The sequence below is a fragment of the Gekko japonicus genome, unplaced genomic scaffold, assembly GCF_001447785.1.
Source record: "Gekko japonicus isolate JY-2015 unplaced genomic scaffold, Gekko_japonicus_V1.1 scaffold321, whole genome shotgun sequence".
NCBI lineage: Eukaryota > Metazoa > Chordata > Lepidosauria > Squamata > Gekkonidae > Gekko > Gekko japonicus.
Window position 1 is genome coordinate 198,171 of NW_015169181.1, and position 17,776 is coordinate 215,946.

A 17,776-nucleotide genomic window follows, 5' to 3' on the forward strand; every position below is an offset into this window, starting at 1 on the left:
TCCCTCACAAACCGTTTTCTGTTTCAAATATTCTCCTAGCTGTTTTTCTTATGCAAGACTCCAGATAGACCCCTGCAAGTGAAGAAGCACATCTGGAAAAGCACCTGTGGTGGTGGGGGAACAGTTTAGATTGGAATAACAGGTGGAAGGGTTAAGAGGACGTCCTGCAGATGCATGTCTGCACTGCTTCTGTGCTCAGAATCATTCCCTTCCAAATCTGCTTTTCATTTACAAAAAAAGGAAGAAATTTCAGAAACGGGTCACAGTTTCTGTTTAGGAAGTTCTCCATCATTTGTCAAAAATGGTTGCCTTAATCTTAATCTTAATTTTCTCTTTCCCCTTCAGTAGCATTTCCCTTTTGTATTCTGTTCTCACAACAGCATGGCAAAGTCCTTCCGCAGGAACTTCATTAATCCTTCGATGTACTCTGGGAATGCTGCCAAACTTCTCTGCGTCTGGGACTTCAGTGTGACCAGTGAGAAAGCCGTGAAGCTGAAACAGAGAAACCTCAGTACTCAAATGAAGGTATGGAATGAAAAGTGTGTTTAAAAAAGAAATCCCTGAATAATCCCTGTTCTCTTGAATGACATTTTGTATGACAGAGACACTTTGCGCACGGTAGTTTTCCCTGGGATTTTTTTATTGTTATACAGGCCCGTAATTTTTTTTAGAAAAAAGCTGTCTAATGGGTTTACCATGAATCTCCCCCCCCCCCCCAGGGAGCAGAGATAATGTCCGTAAACCCTTAGGATCTATTGTATGTTTTCTCTTTTCTTATAAGCTGTGTGCCAAGAAGACCTGACAATGATGGTTCCTCTTACAGCCACTTTTCCTGGTCGCTCTGATGATTGGTGGCAGAAAGTTCTTCCCCCCCATAAACTATTGCATTGGCTCAGAGCCTGAGCAAATAACACCGAAATGCCAAAAACAACATCAAAACCATAATACAGCAGTTGCAGCAATAATTAAACTCTTAATACCTGTTAAAAAGGTAAAGGTTCCCTTGCTCGAAAGCCAGTCGAATCCGACTCTAGGGTTGCGGTGCTCATCTCCGTTTCAAAGCCAAAGAGCCAGCGCTGTCCGAAGACGTTTCCGTGGTCATGTGGCCGGCATGACTAAACACCAAGGTGCACGGAACGCTGTTACCTTCCCACCGAAGTGGTCCCTATTTATCTACTTGCAATGTCTTGCTTTCGAACTGCTAGGTTGGCAGGAGCTGGAACTAGAGACGGGAGCTCACTCCATCATGCGGCACACTGGGGTCTCGAACTGCTGAAATACAGACCTTCCACAGCCTGCAGTTCAGCGTCTTAACCACTTGAGCCACCGCAGCTCCTTTATTTAATACCTGTTACAGATCTATAAGCAGTTTTAAAATCGTGACAGCAACACTTTAAGTTTAAAACAAGAATTCAAGAATTCAGTCAGACAACATAATGCAAGTACCATCCAGTTACGAATGATTTGTGCCCACCTGTAGGGGTTTCAAGGCAAGGGACAGTCAGAGAGGGTTTGCCGTGGCCTGCCCCTGCATAGCAACACTGGGCTTCCTTGGCGGTCTGTTGTCCAGATACTAACTAGGGCCGGCCCTGCTTGGCTTCTGAGATCGGGCTAGCCTGGCCTGGGCCATCCAGGTCAGGGCTATTATAGGGTTGCCAGCCTCCTGGTGGGGCCTGGGGATCTCCCGCTTTGGCAACTGATCTCCAGCTGACAGAGATCAGCTCCCCTGGAGGAATTGGCTGCTCTGAAGGGTGGACTCTCGGGGATTGTACCATGTTGAGGCCCCTCCCCTCCCCAGACCCCGCCCTCCCCTGGCTCCACCCCCAAAGTCTCCAGGTATTTCCCAACCCAGACCTGGCGACCCTAGTTGATTACCATCTTCTAAATCTTCTCTAGGGATATATAACAAAAGGACTATGGTAGTCAAATCGATGTCAGTGGCACAGAAACTTTGTGATAAAGGGTTGGCTTCAGTGGAAGAGTTAACAGAAGCAGTCCGTGAAGTGACTTTCCCCCACCTTTGCTAAGCGTCATGAAACTGCTCTGTGAGGATTGAGAGACAAGCGAAATTCACCCCAGGGTGACAAGTGGGAATTGGATTTAAACTGCCTCTTCATCTCCTTTGTGAGGTTTGCATCAGCAGGGAACGAGGAGTGATAATTTTACCCCATTCCCCATCCTGTCGTGCATTTTGCTGATGAAGCTCTCCCAATGGCTGGGGGGTGTGTGTTTTGGGACAAATGGTGGGGTGCTTGGGGAAAGCGGGGATCGATCCGCTCAGCCAAGTGTGAACTCTGTCAATGCCTCTTCTGGGTCCAACCCAATAACTTGAAGCCAGCCTGATAGATTGGATTGTGTGGAGTTTGACTTTAATTTTTAATGTTAGATATATATGATGATTTTATGATGCGATGGTATTTTAAAACATAATTGTATTACTCTTTTATTGTGTCAGGGGATTGGAGGGGGCTCTTGATTTGTATTTGTGAGGTGACTTGAGGCGGTGAGTCTAAGCGACATGTGAACCGATATCCTGCCTGTACAGTGAATGCTCTTGGGCGGGAGAATGAAATACCTGCTGGCCCTTCAGGTATTTGCTTTAAGTTGCTCATATGAAGAAGGCGCCTTACTTGTTAGAACTGTAACATCATGGCCACTTTTTAATCTGAGGAATGAGGAGTTTTTGGATTAAACCCTCCAGGTGCTGATAAGCCGTTGTTTGATTCCAGGAAACACTCTCTGAAGTGAATACTGAAGTGCTGAAGCTTTCCGTGGGTCAGAGGATTGCAAAGCTCTCTGTTCATCTGGCTGCCTGGCTTGTCTCCTTGGGGGCTGCAGTGGCTTCCTGTGCTGGTATCTACTTCTTCTCCACAGCTAACTTAAAAGTAAGGGCCAGTGATTCCATTCTGTGTACCTATTTCCCCCCCATTCTGTGTTCATGTGTGCTTGTGTAAAGTGCTGTCAAGTCCAGGGCGATTCATGGCGACCCCATCGGGTTTTCAGGCAGAGGTCATTTCGGGGGGGAACGCGGGGGGAACACAGTTCCCCCGGGTGAGGTGCAGGGGGGCGGGGCACATGACGAAGCCCCGCCCCCTGCTTCCGGCTGCCCCGCTTCCAGCCCTCATTCAGCCAGGAGGAGGCAGGAGAAGAGGGAGGGTAAGTTGCTTTCTCCCCGTCTCTCCCCACCCCTGCCTGCCTGGGGCCAGGGAGGGCCTTCGCGGGGCTTCCTCGCACTCCCGCCGGCCTTGCAGGTCCACCGCCGGGCCCCTGATGTCAGGGGGTGTGGCATATGCTAATGAGTTATGCTAATGAGTTCCCCTAGCTCTTTTTCTATGAAATGACCCGTTTTCAGGACAAGAGCTGAGCGGAGGTGGTTGGCCTTTGCCTGCTTCTGCACAGCACTCCTGGACTTTCTGGCTTGTCTTCAGGGCTCTTTTTGTAGCAGGAGCTCCTTTGCCTATTAGGCCACACACCCCTAATGTAGCTAATCCTCCAAGAGCTTACAGAGCTCTTCTTGGTCATTTTGGGGGGGATCGCGGGGGATCGCAGTTCCCCCGGGTGAGGTATGGGGGCGGTGCACATGACGAAGCCCCGCCCCCTGCTTCCGGCCGCCCCGCTTCCGGCCCTCATTCAGCCAGGAGGAGGCAGGAGAAGAGGGAGGGTAAGTTGCTTCCTCCCTGCCTCTCCACACCCCTGCCTGCCTGGGGCCAGGGAGGGCCTTCGCGGGGCTTCCTTGCACTCCCGCCGGCCTTGCAGGTCCACCGCCGGGCCCCTCATGGGGCTCGGCAGTGGAGCTGCAAGGCCGGCACCGGCGGCCGGGACCGTTGGGGGCGGGGTGTGTGGCCTTATGACACACTTCCGGTGATGTCAGGGGGTGTGGCATATGCTAATGAGTTATGCTAATGAGTTCCCCTAGCTCTTTTTCTATGAAACGACCCCTGAGCGTAGGGCCTGTATTGCTCTCGTGTTGGCAGCCATTTTGTTTCTGCACCCACCATGCCATGTCAGAATTCCAAATGTGCATGCAGGCTCAGAAAGGTTGGGGACCCCCGTTTTAAACTGTACTGCCCCCCCCTCCATTTACCTGTGATTGAAGCAGACCGGCTTTTAAAGGCATGGTTCTGCGTCCTCATCTGGTGTCCTTACCATCTGGCATACTATCCGGCGTACTTACCATTACCCAGTGGCTTGACCTTATGAGTGGAGTGGATTCTGTTAAGTTCTGGCTGCACAAGTTTTGTTTCTATAATAAATGTGTCAGTAACTTAAATCATTGCCAAGAAACAAAAGGGAATTGACTGCAGGTTGGTTTTCGTCCCCCCCACCCCCGGTCTCTTTGTAGCTGTTTCTGAAAGATGATCAAACAGAGCTGGAAAGCGAAGCTGTCACACTGGTCTTGCCTGTCGTTGTCGGCCTGCTCAATCACATGGTGCCTTTCTTCTATTCTTTCCTTGGCTTTTTTGAAAAATTCACGTACCCTAAGCACCAAATCTACACCTCTATTGGCAGGTATGGACTACCTTTCCCTCCCTGTTTTTAATAAAAGGTAGCAAGTGGAAGGTTCATGAATTGGCTTGGGAGGAAGGTCTGACACAGGAACTCCCTAACCTCTGTCCTGGTTGGTTTTGGACATACCCTGGGTTAGAGCCATTCGTAAACTGTTTTAAACCACTGTGGAGAGATTTATAGTATTTGTTTCTCTCCTTACAGAAATCTGACACTTCTTGCAGTAAAGACAAACCATTCCCCCCTCATCCCCAGCACTGGAAATGAAGACTATGGCATCCATGTAATCTGTCCCCTAAGCAAGAAGGGTTGAGTGTAGCTCAGAGTTTAGAACAGACCTTCGCGCAAATTTGGAGTTTAGCAAGTTTAGAACAGAGGGTTTTTTTTGTCAGTGTCTAGGTTCTTCCTTTACTTAATCCTCATAGCTGTTAATTGCTTTGTAGGAATATTATCCTGAAAATATCAATAATTGGGATCCTCTGCTACTACTGGCTTAACATTGTGGCCGCATCAGAAGTACAGGTACGGTTCTGATCTCGTTTCTGTGCGGCTGTGCATCTCAATTAGAGGCACTAATGAGTTTCACAGGGCCACCGTTTCAACTTGGAAGTCCCATTTTTGATTTCCCTACTCCCATGTGGGAATCGAATCCAGGAGTCATAGTTTTTGCACCATGTTCTGTTGGTGCAGAGTTTTTCCTGTTAAATTTACACAGTGTTTAATCTGTGTGTCAGTTGTATAAAATGGCATAAAGTGAGCTATTGATTCAGGAACACAAACAATGAAGGCAATTCAGATGAATAGACTCGTGACAGCCACATATGAAAACAAATCCAGGTGGGCGGCCGTGTTGGTCTGAAGCAGCAGAACAAATTTTGAGTCCAGTGGGGCACCTTGAAGGCCAACAAGATTTTATTCTGGGTATGAGCTTTCATGTCCACACACACTTCTTCAGATACAGTGAAGTAAATATGTCAGCATGGGCAGATGTATCCTTAATTGTGGAATGCTGAAAGCAGTTAACTGAGACCAGGGGTCATTTTGTAGAAAAAGAGGTGCAGGAGCTCATTAGCATAACTCATTAGCATAACTTATTTGCATATGCCACACCCCCTGATGTCACTGGAAGTGTGTCAGAAGGCGACACCCACCGCTCAGGCTCCACTGGACTGTTTTGGATTGCTAGCTGTTGGGGGGGGGGATGTGCAGATCTGTCCTCACGGAGGAGGGAGCGCTTGTACCTGAATAAAACTTGGTCTTAAAGGTGCCACTGGACTGTTTTGGACCGGTGGGCTGGGGGGACCTCTGCAACTTACCTGGCTGCTTCTAGCTCTGACTGAGGGCCGCTGGGAGCAGGGGGTGGGGCTTGTTGCATGTGCCCGCCCCCTGGGCTCTTTACTGCCGGAGCTCCGCTCCTGTGCTCTCCTGCAGGAAATGACCCCTGACTGAGACCCTGCCATTACGCTCCACCCATCTCCTCTCGAGCATTGAGGTGACCTTGCAGCATCTTCTTCTTTGAAGTGGGGCAATTGGCTGTGTAGAGTTATCTCCCCTGTCCCCAGAGCAGAGAAATAAGTTCCAATCTACCATCATACCAATCTACCATTATTGTTATTATTAGATTAGAATAGTAGATTGTAATGTAACATAGTAGAATGTAATGCAGTTTGGAGTGATAGAATGGAATGTAATTTGGAATGGTATTCCACTGGAAAAAACAAAACCCAGTCATAACATAAAAAACTAGGTGTTGGGGAAAGAGAATTTAGGCTATCCTTCTCCCTGAGATGCTTCTTTTTTAGATGTTGCTGTAGCATTTTGAGCATTCCATGACAGGAGCCTCCACCTTCAGTCTGAGGTGGTAAATGGCCCAAGACACTGGTCTACCATGTCCTCTAGTATTTTGTGAGAAATAAACCTCCATTCAGTGCTCCAGCAGGGCCTGAAAAAAATAATCTACCAGGTTTTGGTGACCCTTCTAACATGTCACTTGAGTGAAAATCAGTCTCCAGTTTGGTGTAGAACCAGTTTGGCGTAGCGGTTAAGTGTGCGGACTCTAATCTGGGAGAACCGGGTTTGATTCCCCACGCCTCCACTTGCACCTGCTGATGTGACCTTGGGTCACACACACACATACATAGACCTTTATTGGCATAACACAGCAGCAAAGAGAACAATGAAACAAATAGAAAATAAATAGCACGAAGTAATAGATTATAACAATTTACACCATGCTGCACCAACAAGGAATCGTTTTTATAAACTTCTCGGAAATAATAGACTCAGTTGAGAATAAAGCAATTCTAAAAAATACAACGGGGTTAAGGCTTGTACGCCCCTACCCTAAGCTTCCAAACATAGACTAAGAATTCGGCAACAGACAAAGTAATTGCCGGGGACTTATCAGACAATAAAATTTTAAGATCATTGTCAGTCGGGTTCCTTGTGGTAGGTAAGTGGGGACTAATCAGATAGCTACGCATAGTAGAATATTGAGGACAATGCAGAAGGATATGAGCAACTGAATCAGACCTTGGGTCAGTCACAAGCTCTGGCACAGCTGTCCTTGAAAAAGAGCAGTTTATGTCAGAGTTCTCTCAGCCCCACCCACCTCACAGGGTGTCTGTTGTGGGGAGGGGAAGGGAAAGGCGTTTGTAAGCCGCTCTGAGACTCCAAGGGAAGGGGGGGGTATAAATCCAATCTCTTCTTCTTCTTCTTCTTCTTCTTCTTCTTCTTCCTCCTCCTCCTCCTCCTCCTCCTCCTCCTCCTTCTTCTTCTTCTTCTTCTTCTTCTCTCCCCGGGAATCCTACAGTTGGCCATATGGTCCACTAGGGGAGTCATATGGCTTATGCAGGTGCCACATAGCCTGTGCTGAATCAAATACACACTTCTCTTCAGTTACACGGGGTCTCTGCTTTTGCTTTCTTAACCTCCCCCCCCATGCTATGTGTCCATAGGAAAGCGCAGCTGCCTGTGTATTTGATGACTTTTCCTATCCCTGCCAATTTTTTTTGAACTAGTGCTGGGAAACCCTGGTTGGCCAAGATATATACAGGCTCATCATTGCTGAATTCATCTGTTGCTTACTGGGATCTTTCTTTGGCGAATTTGCACGAAGGTCAGTGAATGAGTTTCCATGTGATTCAAATGATCCTTTGGGTGCATTCATTTATGGTATTACAATGGGAGAATTCTTAATCTCCCAGCTACCTGTGTGTGTTTACTCTTGTAACTATATTCTGGAGATCTGTTATTGGGTTTCTGATGTGTGTGTGTCCCCCCTCCCCGCGTTTAAAGGCTACTCCTGGCTGGGAAGGGGGAGGTTGGAGTGTTTGATCATGGTGAGCCACTAGACAAAATGGGGGTGATGGCTCTTTCATCCCACCATATAAGTAAAATATATGAAAGTATTTGAATGAAGTGTGCTGGCAGATCAAAATGTTTGCGATTAAAATGATTTTGTGGTATTTTTCCAGAATCATTGGCACAAAATGCTGCAAACAACTTGGCGTGCCAGAGTTTGACATTGCTCGAAATGTTTTGGATTTGATCTATGCTCAGACATTGGCATGGTAGGTGACAAATCTTTACATTTAAAAGATTTTAGTAATAACTGCTTGAGAAATTTTCTGAAATATGCTACTTATGAGATGTAGGGCACAGCTGTCCTTAAACAGGCTATCCAAATACAAACAATACCTGTCTAATTAGTTCCTATTCTTTTGAAGTTTAGTGATAAGACAGTCTAACCTGGAACTGACCACTAGTTTTTGATGCTTCATCAGTAGGGCATGGGCTGGAAACTGCATAGAAACAGCATCCCTCTCTCAGACGACTTGATGAGAGAAACAGCTGGATCCATGTCCCTGACTGAAGAAAAAAGCCAGGGCCATCAAGACCATTTTAACCCCCCCCCCGAATTTTTTGAGTCCAGTGGCACCTTTCAGACCAACAAAGCTTTATTTACAATATAAGCTGTTGTATGCAAGCACAGTTCTTCAGATACATTGAAATGGAAGTAAGCAGTCCAGACATGTAGGTAGAGGGTGAGCAGAAAATTAGCATCAGCATAATAAACGGTCCTTGCATCTGTTAAACACTGTTTATTATGCTTGTGCTAATTTACTGCCCACCCTCTACCTACATGTCTGACTTGTCATTTCCATTTCAATGTATCTGAAGAAGTGTGTGTGCACATGAAAGCTTATATCCTGTGTGGTGGAACAGGCCCACTCCAGCCTGCCGGACCTCTTCCACCCTGCCCCCCCCCAAGGTTTTCCCCAATACCTGGAGAGGCTTTTCTTTCTCTCTCAGATAACCACTGCCACCCACCTGACCTTTGTAAGGAATTGTCCGCTGGGAGGGTCAGGACTTCCAGCTTCCCTTCCCAGATCTGAGGCTTTGCCTCTGTGTCTCCCACTGCCCACTGCCTGGTCACCACATGGACACAATAGCTGCTTGCCAACTGCTCCAAGACAGTGGAGGTCTATATGGTACAGAGAACCACCACCAGCATCAAAAGCTATAAAGTATTTATTTAAAAGAAAATGTTCACAGGCATACTTTTAAGCACAGTACCAGATTGAGCAAGGGTTTCAGAAGAAATGAGTAGAATGCAGTTCCTCTGTCCCCCTCTCTCTTTATCAGATGTTAAAAATCCTTAGCTTAGGATGTTATAGATCTCTACAGTTTCCACCATTCCCTTGAAGCTTCCTCCAGGACAGCACATGGTTAAATGGCTGCGTCCTCCAGACTTCAGTTAAGAGTTCTGTCTGCTCTGATGGACTCAGCACCAAAGAGAGCTTCCTCCTTGCTCCCCTGAGTTTTATCCCCTCTCCTTTCCCTTCCCACTGACCCGGTCAGGCCGGGTCAAGAAAGCTTTTCCTGACATCTCCAGAAATTTCTTTCCTGAAGTCTCTCTAGTATTTAACACCGCCAAATCTCTGTTCCCTGCTTGAAGAGGAGGCGGGGGGAGAACTTGACCATCCCATTGTCTAGACTTATTAGCATTTGTATGAAGGTGGGCTGAGGTAAGTCTGGAAAGCCATTGACTTGACTTCCTCCTTTCCTGCCTGTTCTCTGCCAAGAGAGGGGGAAAAAACTTTAGTAACTCAGAGTGAAGGTTTTGCTCATTTGAAACCTCCAAAGGAAAATGCATTTCTTCATACCCTGAATAAAACTTCATTGGTCTTAAAGGTTCCACTGGACTCAAGCTTTGTTCTGTAGTCTATCTATAACATATGCCAGCCATAATTTCCTGACCTTTCCTACCAATTGGCAAGGCTGTCTCCATGGAACTTTCTGCAGTGAGAGGGAGTTCCCCCTTCCCTACCAGATTCACAGCCGAACTGTGTGAACTGATTAACAGGCTCTGAAATGACCTTGGCAGGTAACCCTCAGTTTGAGGGGGGGTGGGGTTGTCGCTCAGGATGCCAGGAGAAGAGAGTTTTACTTGGCCTTTTCCTCCAAGATGGTTTTTCTCTTGACCCCTTGCGTGTGCAGAGGGCCTCTCTCTGGGGATCGGATAGGATCTTTCTCTGAGCACATGAGCTTGGCTTAGACGTGGCAAGCCAGAGACCCCGGCTGCCTTCAGGCTGGCCACCCTAAGCCAAACCTGTATATGCTCGTGAAAAGACACTTTTGGCTCCGTATAGTTCTCGAAGTTTGAAAAAAGCAAAGAACATTCTGCAGGGTTTGTCACACCCTGAACACTCCCTGTTTGAACTGCTGCCTTCGGGTAGAAGATATAGGACAATTAAAACAAGGACAAACAGATTAAAAAATAGTTTTTTATTCGAGAGCTATTATTGCTTTAAATGCTGTATGAAATTGGAATTTGGGTGACATTGGTGGTTTAAATTGCAATGTGAACCTTAAGGGGAGTTATGGGATGGTTGTGAATGGTTGTGTGAGTGTATATGAGTATGGTTCACCAAAATGATTGCATCTTTAATTTCGTTGTACTATGTACAATGACAATAAAGTATATTATTATTATTAGATTTTTTTTACTGTTCAACAGAACCATTTAAAGCATAAAATTCTATTTCAACGTTTTCATTACAGATTATTATTGAACAAATATGCCAAAGCTGTTGCAGGTTAAGAAAGTTAATTGACAAAAATCCTAGCAATTCAATACAATAAAATCTGTGTACAGAGGCATCTCAGTTACAATAATAGAAATTACGAAGTATTATTTTGACTCAGCTGTTCATAGTAACGTTTAACAACATAGAGAGAGAGAGAGAGAGAGTGCAGTGGTGTTGCTTGAATTATTTTTAAATTGTATATATCAGATTTAGGGTGTGATCATACGTACCAAAAGCGGCAGCAACGGTGGAATTCCCCCGCGGAGTAAAGGGGCGCGATCAGACAGAAACATCTGTCCAGCGTCCCGGAGTAGTTGCTGGGGCGTCTTGTTGCGCCGCAGGAGCGTGGGAAAAAGCCACCGGGGAAAGGCTACTATTATCCGGAACTGCGGGGCGCACGGGCGGAAGTCTGATCATGCAAACGCGCGTCATTTTGGCCCAGGGAAAAGAGCCTCGCTTCCCGCCCGCATTTTCTCGCTTGTGTGACTGCAGCTTTTGCTTCTATCGGCTCTTAAATCAGACAATAGCAACAAGGAGAGAGACAAAGAGACCCTTGTCCAGAAACTTAAAGGATAGTTTGCTCTTGACAAAATGGCACTACCGTAAAAATGTACAAAGAGGATTGCTCACCAACAAGCAAAGGAGGAAGTCTTCTGCTTGCACTGCCACGTTGTGCCCAAAAAAAGAGTTTGATTTACTCCTGGTTTTCTTCTCCGCAGGATTGGCATCTTCTTCTCACCTCTGATTCCAGCCATTCAGATACTATCATTTTTCATCATATTTTATGTGAAAAAGGTACCGTGCTTTTCATGTAACCTCTAAGAACCTAGCAGCTTTTTTACTCTTAGCTAAAATACATCATCTCCTGCCAACCTAGTAGTTCGAAAGCAAGAAATTGCAAGTAGATAAATAGGTACCGCTTCAGTGGGAAGGTAACAGCGTTCCGTGCGCCTTGGTGTTTAGTCATGCCGGCCACATGACCGCGGAAACGTCTTCGGACAGCGCTGGCTCTTCGGCTTTGAAACGGAGATGAGCACCGCAACCCTAGAGTCTGACTCGACTGGCTTTCGAGCAAGGGAACCTTTACCTTTACTTTAGAATACATCATGCCTGTTTTTTTTAAGGGAAGCTAGCTGAGTAGGGTGTCTTCTTTGCAGAAGGTGACTAGACAGAACTTTGAAAGACTCTGAGACTCTGTAGTCTGCAGTAGCAGAAACAGCCTTTCAGGATAGTCTGCAGATATTTTCCTGTTTGTGGAGTAAATGAAGACAAAACGAAGGGAACGGCGGGTCCTCGTCACTGCAGTGCCAACATGAGCTCTCGAGCTTGTAGGCTAAAGTGAACTCCTTGCCTCCTCGAGTCAATTAAGTGGGGCTTTCCTAACCTGCAATGCCTGTATGGGGATTCTAGTCTTCTCCATCCCTTCCTCCTGCAGGTCAGTCTGATGATGAACTGTCAGCCACCTCGCAAAGCCTGGAGAGCTGCTCAGATGAACACCCTCTTCATTTTCTTCCTGTTCTTCCCGTCCTTTACTGGTGTCCTCTCTGTGATAGCAGTCATTGTCTGGAGGTAACAAGAGGCTCCTTCCCCTTTCAGCTTCTGGTTTGGTTAACCAGAGGCACATCTGCTAGCAAAACCACCTCCTACTGGAGTCTACAAAATAATCTCCTGTCCCACAGAACCAGGGCTATTTTTGGGCAGGAACGCACAGGAACTGAGTTCCGGCTGGCTCCCAAGTTGGCCACGCCCATCAGGAACTCATTAGCATAATAGGCCACACCCAACGGCAGAAACTCATTAGGATTGGCTACATTAGGGGTGTGTGGCCTAACAAGCAAAGGAGTTCCTGCTACAAAAAAAGGCCCTGGGTTTTGACAACAAACAAGGTAAACAGAATAAGAAGCAAACGGTGGGTGTGGCTGGATGACCACACTTCTGGTAACATGGGGCTGCGGCCTAATGTGCTAATGAGCTGTGCTGGCAGGGGTGTGGCCTAATAGGCTAATGAGTTTCTGGTGTTGGGTGTGGCCTATTATGCTAATGCGTTCCCGGCTGGGCTTTTTCTACAAAAAGAGCCCTGCACAGAACCAACATTTTGGGGAGATCAGTTTCCTGCAGTGGGGGAGGGAGAGGAGAGTTCCATTCCGCATACAAAGGTGCCTTCTGTTAATGGTAAATATAGTCTGGATCAATGCTCCCTCTAAGCTGTGGAGCCTTGTGAGCAAAAATCCTCCTTTGTGAGCTACTGGCATTCCAGTTGTGAGCGAGCGGGTTGGCTGCTGCATACATTAGTTTGCTCTGGAGCCCTCCTTCCTGAGCTCAGGCAAAAATGTGTGAGGCGGAGGCTAAAAACCTGTGAGCTGGCTCATGCTCACTCACCTTAGAGGGAACACTGGTCTTGATCCAGCCAGTTGTGTTCAAGCTTGATGAGGCATTGCCAGGCTGTTAATACATTCTTACCCTGACCTCCATGGGCCAGGTTAGACAGATTGTATCACATCTCAGAAGCTAAGCAGGGTCAGGCCTGGTTAGCATTTGGATGGGAGACCAGCAAGGAAGTTCAGGGTTACGATGGCAAACCACCTCTGAATGTCTTGAAAACCCTCCATAACTTGGTTGTTACCTGACGGCACTTTCCACCCGTGTTCCCTCTAAGCTGAGTGAGTGTGAGCCAGCTCACAGCTTTTTAGCTTCCAGCTCACACATTTTTGTCTCAGCTCAGGAAGGGATGGCTCCAGAACAAACTTAATTTATGCAGTAGCCAAATCGCTTGCTCACAACTTTAATGCCAGTCGCTCACCAAGTAGCATTTTTGCTCACAAGACTCCACAGCATAGAGGGAGCATTGCTTTCCACCCTCCCCCCAATACATCCTTGGCCATTTCTTCTGACTTGCTGGAAACAGTTATTTATTATAGTTGTTATTAAATCTCCACAAATGTTGATGAAATTATTTATATCAAGGACTTTAGGTATGAGAGTACTGCCTCATGAGTACTATTCATAATGAAGCCCCGTTGTCAAAATATACAAATGTCTTTCTGAAGTGCCTTTTTGCTTATCTTCCCAGAATGAAGCCTTCCGAAACGTGTGGTCCATTCCGAGGCCTGGAGACTATCTTTGCAGCCATTTCTGGCTGGATAGCCATTCTGACCACTTACTCCAGCTCACTATGGATCGTGTGGATTTATCACAATTTGCTTGAAAGTGTTCATTTCTTCTTCATCCTTTCAGTCATTGTGTTGTGAGTGTCTGTTGCGTTGTTATTCCCTTGACAATGGTGTTTGACCTAACTTATATGGATGAAAGCGAGCAAGCAAAATTTCTATGACAGATAATCCCCACTCCCAAGCAGGGCTCCCTCTAGGCTGCGGAGCAAAAATTCTGCTTTGTGAGCTCCTGGCATTAAAGCTGTGAGCCAGCCATTTGGCTGCTGCATAAATTATTTGGCTCTGGAGCCATCCTTCCTGAGCTAAAACAAAACTGTATGAGCTGGAGGCTAAAAAAGTGTGAGCTAGCTCACACTAACTCGGCTTAGAAGGAACACCAGTCCCCAGAACTTGGAGCAGCACTGCTGGATTTTATTTTCCTTTACAGGAGCCTTAATCTACTATTGTATGGTAGTAAATAAAGCAAATGGCCCACATAGACATAGCTGCTGGCAAACCTGCCCTCCCACAAGACAGCAAATACCACAGGAGCCTTTTCCAAGTTTGCACTCCCCACCTCCACCCCCAGTTTCAACTAACTCTTTTTCTCTCTCTGGCCATTGTGATTTTCAAACGTCTATTTCTGCTATCTCTCTGCCCCCCACCCCCTTAGGTAGAGGGTGTGACTCCTTCTCTGAGCTCTCATAGCTCTTTTGTACACAAACATAGGTATCCAGCTATCAAGAGACAATCTCCTAAATATTAGCTCCCACTGATGGGACACTAGTTACCATCTTGGAGTCTTGATCAGCAGTATGTTGAACAAGAGAATGATCAGCCAATATCTGAAAGTTGTCAAGTCCTGTTAAGTATTCAGGGAAAAAGACTGCCTGTTGAAATGGACACCCATAAAAGTGGGGAAGCATCACCCCCCCCTTTCAAATCCTGTACATGACTAGTATGGAAATGAATGTTTTCCAAACATCTTTTTTTATATAAATAATGTAAGGATGTCTGTTAAAATCCTGTGGTGTTTTTTTTTTAACTTATCAGTTAGTAAGGAGAGGAGCTGCGGTGGCTCAAGTGGTTAAGACGCTGAACTGCAGGCTGTGGAAGGTCGGTAGTTCAGCAGTTCGAGATCCGGGTGTGCCGCATGATGGAGTGAGCTCCCGTCTCTAGGTCCAGCTCCTGCCAACCTAGCAGTTCGAAAGCAAGAAATTGCAAGTAGACAAATAGGTACCGCTTCGGTGGGAAGGTAACAGCGTTCCGTGCGCCTTGGTGTTTAGTCATGCCGGCCACATGACCATGGAAACATCTTCGGACAGTGCTGGCTCTTCGGCTTTGAAACGGAGATGAGCACCACAACCCTAGAGTCAGATTTGACTGGATTTCGAGCGAGGGAACCTTTACCTTTACTAGTAAGGAGAAGGACATATGCTACTTGTAAATAATGAACTGACTGGGATGTCTTTGTTCTGTTCTAGAATTATCACATACCTTTACTGGCAGATAATCGATGGACGGAAAATAATGGTTAAACTGCTACAAGAGCAGATCGTGAATGTAAGTGTGTTGCTGTGTTGTTATGGGTCGTTTGTGCTGTAGTACAGTGTACTTTTGTTTCTTTACAAAGGGTGGAGAATGAGCAACTCCCAATGGAAGTATGTTTTGTTGTTCGTTCAGTTCTCCCCTTCTCTGCACAAATGGCGGGAGCCAGGATTCCAGTGGTAGCTGTACCCCTCCTCCCTGGCCCTGATTCAAAGTGCACAGGATCTGAAGAAGTGAGCAGTGACTCACCAAAGCTCCTCCCTCTGCCACAAATGTTGTTAGTCTTTAAGGTGCTACTGGACGCTTGCTCTTTTCAAAATGTACAGAAGCATGGCAAATTATGATTTCCGATTGGGAGAAGAGTGGGATTTTATGCCCCACTTTTCTCGAAGGAGTCTCAGAGCAGCTTAGAATGGCCTTCCCTTCCACTCTCCACGCCAGGCACCTTGTGAGGGTAGGTGGGGCCGAGAGAGCTCTGAGAGAACTGGGACTTGCTTAAGGTCACCCAGCAGGCTTCATGACGAGGAGGAGTGGGGAATCAAACCTGCTTCTCCAGATTAGGTTCCCCTGCTTTTAACCACTACACCTCCCTGTCTGTCTGCGCGATTGGCTATCCGTGTGCTCCACTTGAGTCTCTCACTGGCGGCTTAGAGCCAGTTGGAGAGCTGACTTTTTCTCCATTTAAGAATGCAAAAGTGGAACTTAACACTACCATTGGAGTAGGTTTGGCAGCTGGACTGTCTGGGGTGAAGATGTGCCCTCTGAAAGGTGCTGCTTGGCCCTTTAATTGCCCACCCAAGAGTAAACAGGGGGCCTAGAATGAAAGGCGGCAAGAGTTGCCAGCAGGCCGTTTTGGAGAACTGGAAGTCTTCGGCGCCTGGCTTGGTCTTCCGCAGTGGCCTCTCTAGGAAACTGAGAGTCTAGTTGCTGACCTGAGGCCTGTCTAGGTGGTTGGTAACTAGATCCTCAAGCAAACGGAAATGTCCCCCTTGCACTCCTGTGAATTGCTCTTCATTTCTGCCTGCTGGATGAGGCAGACCACTGAGAATCTGAAAATACCGATGGCCACACAACCCCTTTCTGCTCTGCATGTCAGAAGAGGCAGGCAGGTGATGTGGCTTGTCTGTCATTGTGGAGCCCCCGTGTTGTCTGCCCCCCGGTGTTCTTTGGCCTCCGGGCTTCTGCTGGGTGGGAGGGAGGGAGACGGGCCTTCCAGTCTGTCTGCTGTGGCCAGCCCTGTTCTAAGAGGTTTCTACCCCTCTGTCTACGGCGGAGAGTTCCAGGCTGGTCGGTCTGTCTCACTGCAAGGGAAGGGAATGGAGGGCACTTCCACCCAGAGCTCTCTTGCCATGGGTGTTTTTGGGGAGACTTCTGCATCACTGTCAGCCTTCTGGGTTTCCCCTGGCTCTGCTGCCGTTTCCCTCAAACCTGCCTTTGCAGCGGTAGTGAGAATGAAATGGGGGAATCTGTCAGCATACTATCAGGTATGAAGCAAGATGACAGCCTAAGAAAGTAAATGGTGGAGATCGTTCTGATCTGGTTGACAGCAGGAGGAGTCATACGATCACGTCACCAGGTTAAGATTGCATCTCAGTTGCATCAGCTAAAATGACGTCACCATGAGTCAGCACTGATCACTGATTGGTGCTGAACATGTATATAAGTGTGTAAAGTACTTGTAGAGGTGTTCACTCTGTGAATGCCTTGCTGCGGAGCACTCTGCCGGATTGTACAGCGATTTGGAGTTGGAGAGTGCTATATGAACTGTGTATATATCTGTGTAAATAAATCCACTGTGAATAGTCAGCACTAGCAACCTGGTACGTGTGGTTACTAGACGCTTCATACGCTAACAGAATCGCCCCCACGTGGGAGCAGCCTAGCTAAAGGCCCTGAGTGTCAATGTTCTACTGTTGGGGGAAGGCTGAATGGGTTTCACTGGAGAGTATCAAATCCTGCCTAGAATTAGAAACTCACTGATACTGAAATGTTTCTTGTTTTGTAGGAAGGCAAGGATAAGATGTTTTTGCTGAAGAAGTTACGTGCGCTTCAGGCAACTGGACTCCCAGATCCTGGAGAGCAGCGAGAGGTTAGTTTCCGGCGGGGGTCTTTTCGTGGAAAAAGAGCTGCAGGAGCTCATTAGCAGAAGGTATGCTAATGAGCCACTAGGCTATTAGCATAATAGCTCATTGGCATATGCCATGCCACCTGACATCACTGGAAGTGATGTTAGAAGGGGAAGCAAAAGGGGGGGAGGCATCTTCAAAAGCCTCCCCTTCCCTTCCCCAGCTGGCCTGCGGGGGGGGGGCAGGGGAGAGCAAAGAGAGAAGGGGTTTAAATTTTAAACCCCTTCTCACTAAAGTTGGGCCGCAGAAGGAGGAAAGAGGGAAGGAAAGAGAGAGAGAAGAAAAGAAAAGAAGGAAGGAAAGAGGGAAAGAAAGAGAAGGAAAGAAGGGAAAGAAAGAGAAGGGAAGAAGGAGG

The 17,776-nt window shown here is 47.1% G+C and overlaps 1 protein-coding gene across 1 annotated transcript in view; it reads left to right on the plus strand.

Annotated features, from left to right (window-relative positions):
- Nucleotides 1-17,776, plus strand: part of TMC5 (transmembrane channel like 5) — a 45,705-nt gene that overhangs the window by 17,942 nt on the left and 9,987 nt on the right. Inside the window, exons 7-17 of the mRNA XM_015416106.1 lie at nt 381-525; nt 2,730-2,885; nt 4,343-4,509; nt 4,950-5,028; nt 7,527-7,624; nt 7,983-8,078; nt 11,318-11,393; nt 12,034-12,167; nt 13,669-13,842; nt 15,232-15,310; nt 17,301-17,384. Of these exons, the coding sequence (XP_015271592.1) occupies nt 381-525; nt 2,730-2,885; nt 4,343-4,509; nt 4,950-5,028; nt 7,527-7,624; nt 7,983-8,078; nt 11,318-11,393; nt 12,034-12,167; nt 13,669-13,842; nt 15,232-15,310; nt 17,301-17,384 (1,288 nt within the window). The remainder of the gene's footprint in view (nt 1-380; nt 526-2,729; nt 2,886-4,342; nt 4,510-4,949; nt 5,029-7,526; nt 7,625-7,982; nt 8,079-11,317; nt 11,394-12,033; nt 12,168-13,668; nt 13,843-15,231; nt 15,311-17,300; nt 17,385-17,776) is intronic.